Source organism: Alexandromys fortis, unplaced genomic scaffold (assembly GCF_014885135.2).
Source record: "Alexandromys fortis isolate MF-2015 unplaced genomic scaffold, M_Fortis_MF-2015_v1.1 scaffold_138, whole genome shotgun sequence".
NCBI classification, from domain to species: domain Eukaryota; kingdom Metazoa; phylum Chordata; class Mammalia; order Rodentia; family Cricetidae; genus Alexandromys; species Alexandromys fortis.
The window spans coordinates 2,404,773-2,417,445 of record NW_026068034.1 but is presented as its reverse complement, the minus strand read 5'-3'; the positions used below and the strand labels follow the sequence as shown (position 1 = coordinate 2,417,445).

Sequence of the window (12,673 nt, the reverse complement as noted above, 5' to 3'; positions counted from 1 at the left end):
CACATGAGTCTATAGAGGTCATACCTATTCAAACCACCACACCCCCAACCATAAATCTAAAGTCATCTGAGAAAAAAGCCTCAGTAGAGAAACTGCCGGGATCAGCTTGGTATGTGGGCACGTCTGTGGGAGATGACTTTGACAATTAACTGATATGGGGGCTCAGCCCACCGTGGGCAGTGCCATCCTTAGGCTCTGGGCAGGTTAAGAGACCTAGCTAGGCATGAGCCTGAAGCAAGCCTGCAAGAATTTGCTACCGGGTTTCAGGTCCCTTCCTTGACTTCCCTTCATGATGGACCGGGACCTGGGAACATAAGATGAAATAAACCCTTTCTTCCTCCAAGTTGCTTGTGGTCAGGGTTTTTATCACAGCAATAGAAAGCAAACAAGAATTGACCAAGAGAAATATATGCCTCTTTAAAAATGTAGAATTCTGCTAACATCATTTCAAATTCGAAACAAACATATTGCAGCTGACAAAATTAAAAGAATGGAACAAAAAGACCTCCTCAAGAAAAACAAGTTTCTTTGAGAAAGGAGGGAAGAAACATAAAACCCAAGATGAGACAGAGAACATTCTAAACCAATAATTAGAAAACATAAAAGGGAAAAAGCCTTACATTCGAGCTGCTCTGAGCTACTTAGCGTGAAGTGGAACCATCAGATCCCCAGCTCTAGTACAAATGAAAAACAAGACTGCAAATTTTTCTAACCTTTGTTATGAGATGCTCTTTATAACACTCGGCCTCGGGCTGAGGATGCACAAGGGGCTGGGTCTAATCCCCAGCACGACTTGAGAAGGCAGAATTAGAACTTCAGGGTCACCCTCGCTAACACAGCAATTTCAAGGCCATCCTGGAATACTTGAGACCTTGTCTCAAAAAGCTATGTTGAGATTAGAGAGAGAGCTCTGTGGTTAAAAGCGCAAACTTCTCTCACAGAAGACAGGAGTTTGATTCCCAGAACCATATCAGGCAGCTCACAGCTGCCTATAACTCCAGCTCCACGGGGATCCAGTTGACACCTCTGACCTCTTCAGACAAGCATGCTTATGTGCACTAACACACACATGCATACAAAAGGTGCTGACAGATTATAACTGGGCTTTACAATGTTAGCATCGGGCTTTAGTGACTCATGTTTTCCTCCATCTAGCTCAACTCTAGCATGACAGACAGACAGACACACTGGAAATGCCCAACCCCTTCTGGTCCATTAGCCCACGAGTGACACTGAGAATACAGGAGATCCTGACAAGGGGAGTCCTGCTGCTCCAGTCGTAAAAAGATAAGCAAAAACGCAGGGAGTCCTGGTAGTCCAAGAGCCTCATTGAAGTCAACTCGCCAACAGAGCGGAACACAAGAATTACTCAGCAGACATTAAAATATGTATGTGGTGGGACTGGGACTAAGCATTTGCATAACGCATTTGATAAATGCAAATGAAAACCACAGTGACACGCTGCTAGCCATGACAGTGACTGGATGTTTATATTTCAAGAGCCCGCTTACTTTTACGCCAGTAAAAGAACTTGGAAGTCACACGCAGCAGGGACAAGAGCTCCCAGCAACAAAGCACTACACAGAACATGAAGGCTGGAGTGGGCCAGGGGCTGTGGCAAACTCACTAGACTGAGATCAGCAGAGAAAGCCACCACCAAAGCCAGATGCCGGGGCCACAGTGACCAGGACCATCTCCTGGAGAACTCGCGACTTGTCGTTACGGCAGATCTGAGTGTCTATCCATGACTCATTGTTCCCCGTATCCACAAAACCCACAAAAGTTAAAAAAGGCCTTTTCTCTCCTGCTTGACTTTGACATCCTTTTACCCTGGGCCAAGAGAAAGCGCTGCTGCTTTTCAGGGAACGTGTATTGGGGCCTCCTGAGGTCCCAGGATAATCAACTTTAAAGTCAATGGACTAGTCTACCTAAATTATAATCTACATTTTGTTTTTTGTTGTTTGTTTTTTTGCTTGTTTGTTTTGGTTTTGCCTGTAATATGACATCACAGGCATGCCACCAGGGGAAAGAGGTCTAAAGATCAGGAAATAAGACACTTGTTAGACTGCATGCACTTACATGTAGATTTTACATGCATTTTACATGATGTAGCACTCAAAAGAAGAAAGGAAACAAAAATCAAAATGTCCTAGTTGAATTCAATACTAACATTTTTCTTTTGAGACAGGGTCTCACTATGTAGACCAGACTAACCTCACACTTGGAGATCCACCTGCCTCTGCCTCATGCATGCCGGGAGTAAAGGCATGCGCCACCATGCCTGGCTCAATACTACTACTTTTTAAAATAATGGGCATTGCTTTTGTAACTTATTTTATGTGTAAGAGTGTTTTGCCTGCAGGTGTGTAAGCACACCACATGGGTGCCTGGTGTCCACAGAGGTCAGAAGAGCATGTCAGATCCCCTGGAACTAAAGTTAGGGATGGCTTTTAGTCGTTATGTGGAACTGGGAACCAACCCGTGTGCTCTATAAGAGCAACAAGTGTTCTTCACCACGAACCAACTCTCTAGTCCCATAGGATGGTTTTATCTACCTAATCTTGTTTATTTATCGATTCATTCATTCATTCATTCATTCATTCATTCATTCATTTCGAGACAGAGTTTCTCTGTGTAGCCTAAACTGTCCTGGAACTCATTCTTCAGAGCAGGCTAGCCTTGAACTCAGATCTGCCGGCCTCTGCCTCCTGAGTGCTGGGATCAAAGGCGTGCATCACTGTGCCTGGAAATTTCAAGAGTACTAACTCATATTGTTCCAGTGACAGCATCTAACACCCTTTCAGTTTATATCTTTAAAGAGTATGCCATCAATAAGGAATTTTTATTTTTCAGGAAATGTGGCCAAAGCAGATGGTTCAGCAAGTAGAAGTATTTGCTACATCCGCAGGAGAAGCAGAGTTCAAATCCCCATACACCCATACAAACGCTGGGTGGGCATGGCCACCCACCAATAACCCCAACACAGAGGCAGGTCGGAGCTTCTGGGACCAGAGCTAGTCGGCTAAATTAATCAGACTAGCAAGCTGCAAGCTCGGAGTTTAATTTAGAGGCCTTGCCTCAATAAATAAAGTGGAATGACTGAAGAAGACAACCAAACTCTGGCTTACACACATATGTGAACATGCATGCACACCACACACACACACACACACATGCACACACACAAATGAAAATAAATACCAACATTAACCTTGCTATAGAAAGAAATGCTGATAGCATACACTATTAGTCTCTCCCACTATTGGCCAAAACCTGTCATTTTAATTTCCTCTTGAATAAAAGTGTGCCCTTTCAAATATTTGTAATAACAGGCCTATTGTTGGGTTTGTGCAACACTCAAAATTATGTGCAATTACAGGTTTAACTAGTCACAGGAAAAAAAATACAAACCGGGCTGGGGAAGAGGCTACAGGGTCCTTGGCCAGCATTAGTCAAGGCTGTCAATGGAATAAAAAATAAGGACAGGGCCAGCAAGATGCCCAAGAAAAAGCACCACTGAGTTGGCTTGGTCTAACCGCCTTGAGGCAGTCGTCAGAGGTTTTCAGGTTAGCGTCTGTGGCTCCTGAGCACTGTGTGCCTTCCAGTTCCTGAGAGACTGGCACACTCCCTCAGGCAGTAGAGCGTTCAGGCCACTCTGTGTTTCCCTGTATGTTCCCTCAGAAGCCAAGGAAGCATGGAAACCTGACAGGAGAATTGGTCTTAGACAATAACCTTGTACAATAACCTGTACAGCTTGCAAATTTCATTGTATTCTGGCAATACAACTGTACTGATCCTGGCAGTGCCATTATGTTCTGTTTCTGATAAAAGTATACAAAGTCTGATTGCTCTCAATAAAATTGTCACAGCCTCAGTTGTGCTGCAGCCCCTCCAACCAGCCTGATTTAATTCCTCACAACCATATCGGGTGACGTTGTCCCGGTAAGTAAATAACTGGCACTTACAAATCTGCTCCTGCTCTCATAGGCACAGGCACACACACTCAGTTAAAAAGGAGACAGACAGATAGACAAGGAAACAGAGCTGGCAAGACAGAACAGCAGGTAAAGCAGTTACTCACTGCCCAACCATTGGGGCCTGATGACCCGAGTCTGTCCCTGGAACCCACACAACAGCAGATCTCTGCATGTGCAACCACACACAAATTAAAAACAAAACTAACAAACTTGAAAGACTGGGGAGAGAAAAGAAGCAAGAATAATTTAATACTCTGGATTAGCTCTCAAAACAAAGGATACTAATGGAAAAGTAGTAAAATTCAAATAAAAACCTGAACTGAACAAACAGTAACCCGTTAATGTCAGTTCCTGGTAACACTGAAATGTCAACCACGGGGACTCTGTAAGCAGGACCCAAACACGCTTTCTATAAACCTAGTATTTTTCTGAAAGTTTATTTTTAACATGTTACAAAACTGAGTTTATTATTCTAGAGAAAACAGCCTTCAGACTTGGTATTAAAAGATATCTACACTGTAGAATACTGTAAGAAGCACCAGCCAAGGCTTTCTGTTGCCTTCCTGAACATTCTAAATGCTCCAGATACACCACCCACACCTCACACAGGCACAGGAAGAGAAAGGGAAAGGAAGTCAGTGTTCCATGCACCTGATGTTCCAGGCTGAGACCGTTATGACAAATCTCTGCAGGCGAAGGATGACGACGGTTGTGCAACGCGACACTGATATATTCAACGCCACCGAGAACACACTGGAAAGCAGCTCAAATGGGAAGCTTTATATTATGTATATCTCACAACTTAAAGGAAAGGGTACAAATACATATGATAGCATAGATAAAATTTAAATAACATAATCTAAATCTTGTCAAACAAAAGACTCATGTGAATCTGTTCACAGGAAGATGTTCAAAATGTCGCTACACATACCTATGAATATTAAAGAAACACTGAACTTTACAGTTTAAATTGTTTATGACACATGAATTATACTTCAATAAAACTTAGGAAAAAAAAAAAAACTTAGGACCACATTGATTCGATTCCTAAGGAGGAGTTACGGTATCCCATAAATTATAGACCCACATTCCAATGACATGCTGAGAAAGAACAAAGTTAATAAAAACGTTGACTCAGGATGGTTGGTAGATGAGGAAACATCTGTGCCTGACCACAGGGTTCTCCAGTCACAGGGCAAGAGCAAAGGCAGGACCATAAAACACAGGAGCGAAGCTGACCAAAGACCTTTATTCTGGTCTCCTCACTCACTGAGCCACACTTATGCGGAACAGTCCTCTCATCGCTGCCCCAAGCAGCGTAGGCTACATCCAGGCTGTGGAAGACTGAGGAAGGGAAGACTTTGTGGAGATCTCTGCAGCTTGAGTAAAGTAGAAGAAGATTGTGTGCATGCGCAGACTCTCTCCAAAGCTGAGGCTTGCACAGGGAAAGATGAAGGATGCAGCAAAGGCTCACCAAGTCATCCAGCTCTGTAATCAATCCAAGGTACCTAAAGCAGAAAGGGCAATGTGTAAAGCACGGTGTCTCAGCCTGGGGGGTCACACACTGGGCAAAGTTAAAGCACATGGGCGTTCCTGATAATAGCAGTTCCAATCTGAGCAATGAAGAACACTGGTCAAAAGACCCGCGGGGAGATGTCATTGGAGAAGTAGTCATCTGGGACTAAGACCAGTGCACAGAACTGGACTCGGGGCTGGAGTTAAAGCTGGGGAGAGCTAAATAACTGAGGCATTACTCAGTGAACATTAAAAACCGATAAAGGTTCTCTAAGCGAAACATTTATAATTTACATGTATTTTTGTATGTGAGTGTGCATATACAATGCCCAATTAGACCAGAAGAAGGCATCAAGATGCCCTGCAGCTAGAGTCACAGTGTGTGTACTGAAACTGAACTGGGAGCCTCTACTAAAGTAGAGCCATCTCTCCAGTCCCTCTAATCTCTTCTCAGAAGGTCCTAGGTTACACTGGGCACCTGAGCACACAGGTCTGCATACCCTCCAAGATTCTATCCAAAAGAGAAAAAGCTTTTAAAAAGACATAAATCCACAACAGAGAACCAAGATCCAATAGCAGGTGGGCAAATTCAACAACAGAAAAGGAATGGTCAGCATCTCACTGAAGCGTATTTATAAATAGAGCAAAAAAGACTTGCGCCTGATAGAGAGGGGGATGCAAGAAAGAGGCACTATCTCCCACCACAGAACCAGCAGAAGGCCCTAGACCAGCGGTTCTCAATTTATGGGTCACAACCCCTTATCTTATCTCCAAATATATTTAATTACAATTTATTACAGTACAAAGTCAGTTATGAAGTCACAACAAAAATAATTTTATGGTTGGGTCAGCACAACATGAGGAACTGTCTGAAAGGGCTGCAGCATTAGGAAGGCTGAGAACCACTGCACTAGACCCGGTTACCAGGACTGACACAGAAGTGAGAGGAAAGGAGCTCAGGACCCATGTGACACAGGCTTGCCTCCCCACATGCCTCTTACAATCCTCCCTTGGCAGAAGCTAGGGAGTTAAACATATATGGAAAAGAAGAAGTAAAAAGCACAGGAGTGACCTGCCTATCTGGGGAAACCAGAGCAGCCTCTGGCAAGCGCACGCCAGGGGGTACTCTGCACTCTGGCTTGTAGGGCCTGGGCATGACATCCACTGCCTCTTCTATCCACCCTGGAGGAAGGCTGCAGAGCAACAACACACCGCTTTCCAGACACACAGCTCCCCAAGAAGCCTTACTACCCTCCCATGTTGGCACAGAAAAAGCACTAAAGGAGCCTACACAGTACAAGGAGAGGCCAAAGTTATTAATTATATAATAAAGCATATTTCAGGGAACTAAACATTAGAAAAAAAATCAAACCAGAGACACTTTTAACTAAAAACAAATCATAAATTTCTTTGGGATTTTGTGTTGTTGTCTGAGGAAGCAAGTCACTGATTAGAATGGATTGGAGTTTTTTGTAGCACAGGCTGGCCTCAAATTTAAAATCCTCCTGCCTCAGTGTCCTAAGGTCTGGGATTTACAAGCATGAGCCACCATGCCTTGCAACTTTGGCAAATCTCTGTTGAGAGCAAGGAACAAAGCTAAACTTATTATAAAAATAAAATTTCTCAATAATTGAAAACAAATCATCACACAAACCTGCAACCTAGAGAGGGCCAAGTCACAAAATCAGGCCAGCTCCAAAGCTGTGGTGGCCCTGAAGGCATCTGCCAATCTGAGAGACGGCTGAGTGGCTGTTTGGCAGGCTGAGGGAAGCAACATCAAACCTCAAGAGTCTGTCCAAATGGGAAGGTGGAATAACACCCTTTAAGCGGGAGCCTCAAAATCACTACTAGAAACAACATCAGTCAATCTATATATTAAATATTGTCACAAACAATATAATTTTGAACTTTTACAAACCTAACCACGTGGTCTTACATAAAAAACAGAAACAGAATTGTAAGTGAAAATAACCTGCAGTTGTGACTGAAGAATTTAACAGGCTATAAGTAAAATAAGTAAACAAAACAGAATATCTGCACAGTATCCCTTGGCCTTGGACCTAGCAACTAGAATATTCTCTTCAAGCATATACAGAACACTGCCAAGGATGACCATATACTGGGCTATGACCATTAACTGAAGGTGGAAAGACAAAGATCTACAACTTAAGGAGAATTCTCAAAAATCTAGACTTGAAGCAACCACTGGGAAGGGATCTTAGAAGACATTTGAAAAGAACATATAGAGTGCCAGGACACAGGCTGACAGAGAGGCAGAACAGAGTGAAGAGTAAGTAACGAGCATCAGATCATTATATTATTATTATTATTTACTACCACATGGGAGGTGATGAAGAAAAGGAATTAAAGGTCACTTGAAGCTGAGTTCACGGTGCTGAGCTACAGGAGCCCCTATCTTTAAAAGTTAGGAACTGAGGGTGGAGAGATCACTCAGTGATTGGAGGGTTGCTGCTCCTCCAGAGCACTGTTTAGCAGCTCACAACCACCTGTAACTCCAGCTCCAGGGGATTGGATGCCGCTTCTGACCCCCTGAGTACCTGCACACGTGTGGCATATCATATACTCAAACAAAAACACAGACACATAAATAAAAATTAATCTTTAAAAAATCTACAAATTGTTTCTAATTCCTAACACGACAAGGGGCAAGGCTGATATTTAGGGATGGAGATTTACATAGGATTCAAACTCTAAATCCTGCTAACTCCGCCAGTGTTTTTATACTCCCCTTCTCCTTTTAAGCTAACAATTCCCCAGAATTCTCTAACTCCCAAGAATGGAAAATGTTTCTTTCTTTTTTTTTTTTTTAAATAGGAAGCAGGGAGAACTGTTTCCATGTACAGAGGAAAAGCAGGCATTTGTTTCTGTAAGGTTTGAACTCACATCACCTGCAAGGAAAAAAATCTGTGCTAACGGTGAACTCACCTTCTAGAAAAGCAAATTCATCCACAGCTTCTATTGCATTATCTGAAACACAAGAAAAAGGAATATTGATTGGCTCTTGGCACTTGGACCTCAGACCCAAAACAATACAGTCCACAATCTTTATTTGCATAAAGATATGGGGTTTTATGCAAAGGACATTATTATAAAATATATCCCTTGATGTTGTGAGATCCATTTTTACACTATTAATTCTTACGTATTAACTGTCTCCCTATAAAAGCCCAGGCAAACACTCTCTAGTCGTAAGACCTCCTACAGCCCTGTTTAGTACCTAAATCCACTTTTCTCTCCACTCTAAAGTTACTCTTTCTAAAGAAAAAGAGCTTGGCAAGACAGAAGTGAGAGATACGGTCTGTAAAAGCTTACGCATGTGCAAGGGTTGCCTGCTAGATGAACAAATCGAAACCCAAACTTCCCCAGGCCTGTGATGCCTTGTGAACCAGGTGTAAGAAAGTCTAGCCGGCAGGGAGTGATGGCGCACGCCTTTAATCCCAGCACTCTGAGGCAGAGGCAGGTGGATCTCTGTGAGTTCCAGGCCAGCCTGGTCTACAGAGCAAAGTTCTAGCTAGGTGTTATTACACGGAGACATCCTGTCTCGAAAAACCAAAACGAACGAATCAAGAAAAAAAGCCAACCTAGCCCATGGTTCCCGTGTGCACCCTGAGGAACCCCAGGGATTTTACCCAAATCTCTCCTCTGGAGGGTTTTCCTCTTTCCTTGTTGAGCACAGCAGTACGCATCCTTCGCGATAGTCTCCACGAACAGTTCCTGCGAGCAAACAAGCAGAGGAAAGATTAGTTGATTGGGGGGAGGGGGGTGACCTTGTGTATAAGCGGAGCACGAAGGGTGAGAGCGATTCTACCATACTGGAAAGTTCTAGAAGCTAAGGTTGCCCTTAACTTCATGAAGATACTTCTGCTATTCCTTCCCCTAATAGACTAGCCGGTTCATCCTCCTCCTGCTGATACTTATGAATCCACCCCACTCAATCACTGTGGACCCATTCGGGTTCCACGTGAGTCACCGGAGACGCACACTAAAGTTGAGTGGGCCCTCGTTAAGACGCGAGTGGCAAACAAACTCAAAGGGCCCTGCAAACGCCTTCCCAGGCCTCTTGACAAGTCAGGTGGGCACACCTGGGCCCGCCAGGCCACGCCCCGAGCCACGCCCCCTCGCGCCACTCCCCCCGACCCCGGCGCCCTTGCTTTCCCGCCGTACCGCGGCACGCGCCAGGATAAAGATGGCTTCCTGTCCCGCGAGCGTTACGTCAGGGTCCGCCTTCACCAGAGCCTTCACTCTGGCCAGAGGCAGCCTGGAGAGCCCAGCCCTGGGTGCAGTCGTCGGGGCTTGGGCCTGCGTAGCCGCGGCCTCCCCTCCAGGAGCCTCCTCCTCTCTGGGCGTCCCGCTCCCAGCCGCCGCCGCCGCCGCCGCCGCCATCCCCACCCCGAACGTCCTGCGCGCGATCGCCGGCTGAGCGCGCACACGCGGCGCCGGCCCCTTTTCCCGCGCCGGTCGGAGACCACGCCCCTCGGAGTGGGCGTGGCTAGGTCCTCACGAGGCGGGGCGCGCCGGAAACGCCCTCTCTGGGTCTAGCGTCTGGTGTGGCCTTCCGGGCGGCTGCAGCCTGGAAGCGGCCGGGTGTGGCCTGGCGGAGCCGGAAGTCCGGATGCCTAACCGGAGCCTCAGTCCGCGGTGGGAGGTTAGCTTTGGGCTGGCCGGGAGTCACCATGGGCGTCACCACATGTTTTAGATGGACTGGGACGTTTGACAGGCAGAAACGGAAGAAGTTCAGTCCAGGGTGAGGTAACCACTGCAAAAAGCTGTGTGGACTTGGAGAGCAAGTTGTGGTGTCTGTGATTGTTCAAACATGGATTGCATCAGAACAGCGATCGCCTTACGCCTAAAAAAAAAAAAAAAAAAAGAGGGCTGAATGAATTTGTGTTTCCGTAGGGTATATCAACATTAATTGTATTTATGTCCAAATACATGACAAGTAACTTCAAAAATTAAAAAAATGAGTGAGAAAACTAATGTCTCCTTTTGAAAACCCTTGGATCGTCTAGCTGCTTCTGAGTTTTGGTACTGTCCGTTTTTGAATAGTTATAGACAGTCCCACCATACTTTGAGAGAATGAGGAAATACTTTGGTGGGCTGTGGTGGTGCACACCTTAAACCCAGGCACTCACGTAACAGAAACTGTGAGTTCGAGGCCAATCTTGTCTACAGGGAAGAGTGCCAGGCCAGCGAGGACTACGTAGGAAGACCCTGTCTTTAAGACAGGAAATAGCTTTGACCTCACTGACCTCCAGAAAGGAGCTCCAAGAAGCATCTTCCTCCCACTTCCCCTTGGGTTCTCACACCACACTGAAATCTGGCATGAAGGAGCACTTAAAAATTGCAATAGGCAAAGGAGATGGTTCAGTCAGTAAAGGGCATGCCATCAAGGAGCAGAGGTCAAAACACCAGAACACAAGTCAGAGGCCAAGGTGACACGAACTCCTGTAACCTCTGCTGGGGAGAAGGATTGCTGAAGTCAGCTAGCCTATCCAGACAGTGAGCCTCTGGTTCTGTGTCAGACACTATCTCAATAAAGGTGGACGGAGAAAAGACACCCATTGTGCACCTTAAGCCTTTACACTAACAAATAACATCCAACACAAAATTTTAATATAAATCATAATAAAAATTCAGTTTTAAAATACTGTGTGCCTAGTTGACTGCTTTGTATAAATATCATTAGCATTTTAGTCATAATACCTGTACAATTGGGGCAGGTAAGTCATTTTAGTTACAGTTAAGATTGAGCCACAGAGTGCTCAGTTGTGTACCTGTGGAAGAATGGGAAACCACAGTCACAATGCAGTGGGCAATAACCGGAAATCATTCACTTCCAAATTTAAGTAATAAACTTTGGCTGGGCCTCACTAGAGCAGAATGAATCTTGGCCAGAATTAAAAGCTCCAGGGGAGAAGAAATGAATCCCACTGTACCGGAGCTTTCCTTGGGGCCTTTGTCTTAAATCCTCCCTAGGAAACCAATATACCAAGGAACTTCATTCTCCTTGCTTGACTGTTTGTAGAAATTGCCTAGATTTCTACTCTTTTCACCCCAAGTTTGAAATGATATAAATCCAATATAACCCACAATGACCTCTGCAGGTGGGCTCTCCTCCATCTTGTGACCCCTACCAGGTCTGTGCCTGGACCGTGCAGGTTGTGTCTTTAGTTCTTTTGTTCTGACCCGAAGGTTTTCTCAGTTTTAAACCCCAGCCTCTCGTCCTTGAGGAAACTTCTCTTCGTGTGCATGATTCCACAGGTGAAGTTAAATCACTCGTACCACTGAACACCTGTCCTTAGAGTACTGGTCCCTGTAGTAGCACCTGGCCTCTTCCCTATTCGATTCTGTGGTTTTTTTTTTTTTAATCAGTTTTCAGCCTCTCCAGCTCCATCTTCCCCAGACTGGAAACTGAAGGAAGACGTCCCTGTCTGGTTTTGTTCACTGAGTCTCCAGACTATGATAAAGTGCCTGACACTTAATAGTTATTCACCAAGTATTCATGGAGTCAATAAATCATAATAGCTCATCTGAAATTGACATCTCAAACAACATGTTAGAATCGGAGAACAAAAGTCGGTATTTGATAATGCCTACTAAGGGTTTTTAGTCATTTCTGCAATTACTGTCTTGGGCAATTATTTTTTTTCCTATTTTTTTCCTTGTGTTTTGAGACAGGCTGGCCTAGAACTGGTGACAGTCCTCCTGCTTCAGCTCTCAAGTGCTGGGGTCACCAGCCCGACCTAGCCTTCGCACTCAGCCTCAAGGAATCAGTTTAACATTTGCTTATTCAATTTGTTTAACAAAAGGCAAATACACCTGGTAACTTTAAAAGCCTGAACATCAGCTAATGCCCTCCCTTTGTTCATCCTCTGCATAAACAGCATGACACAGCGGCAGAAGTCAGGACTCAGCTGGTCCTGGGCTCTCATCTGTGGGGTCTAGCTGCCCTTGGCATGGTTTATGCGTCACTCTGAGTTGCCATCATGAAGGACCAAAGGCTACCCTAACTCATTCCCAGCACATTCCTTTCAGTTCAGTGGTCTGGAATATTGGATTTTCTTATTTGCAAGACATACTGTGAAAAATGGGAACTGTATACAGAGAAAAGAGAAGAGAGGAGAGTCTGAGATTCGAAACCTTACCATAGATAATGAGAG

At 44.9% G+C, this 12,673-nt stretch overlaps 1 protein-coding gene across 1 annotated transcript; it reads right to left on the bottom strand.

The window, feature by feature from the left end:
• Positions 1 to 4,398: 4,398 nt before the first annotated feature.
• On the bottom strand, positions 4,399 to 10,028 carry Pole4 (DNA polymerase epsilon 4, accessory subunit). Its single transcript, XM_050164975.1, has 4 exons — positions 9,678 to 10,028; positions 9,143 to 9,227; positions 8,439 to 8,480; positions 4,399 to 5,485 (listed from the first exon to the last, which is right to left on the bottom strand). Exons 1-4 carry the CDS (start codon positions 9,894 to 9,896, stop codon positions 5,472 to 5,474), a joined length of 360 nt encoding a protein of 119 aa, XP_050020932.1. The 5' UTR covers positions 9,897 to 10,028; the 3' UTR covers positions 4,399 to 5,471.
• Between the last annotated feature and the right edge of the window lie 2,645 nt (positions 10,029 to 12,673).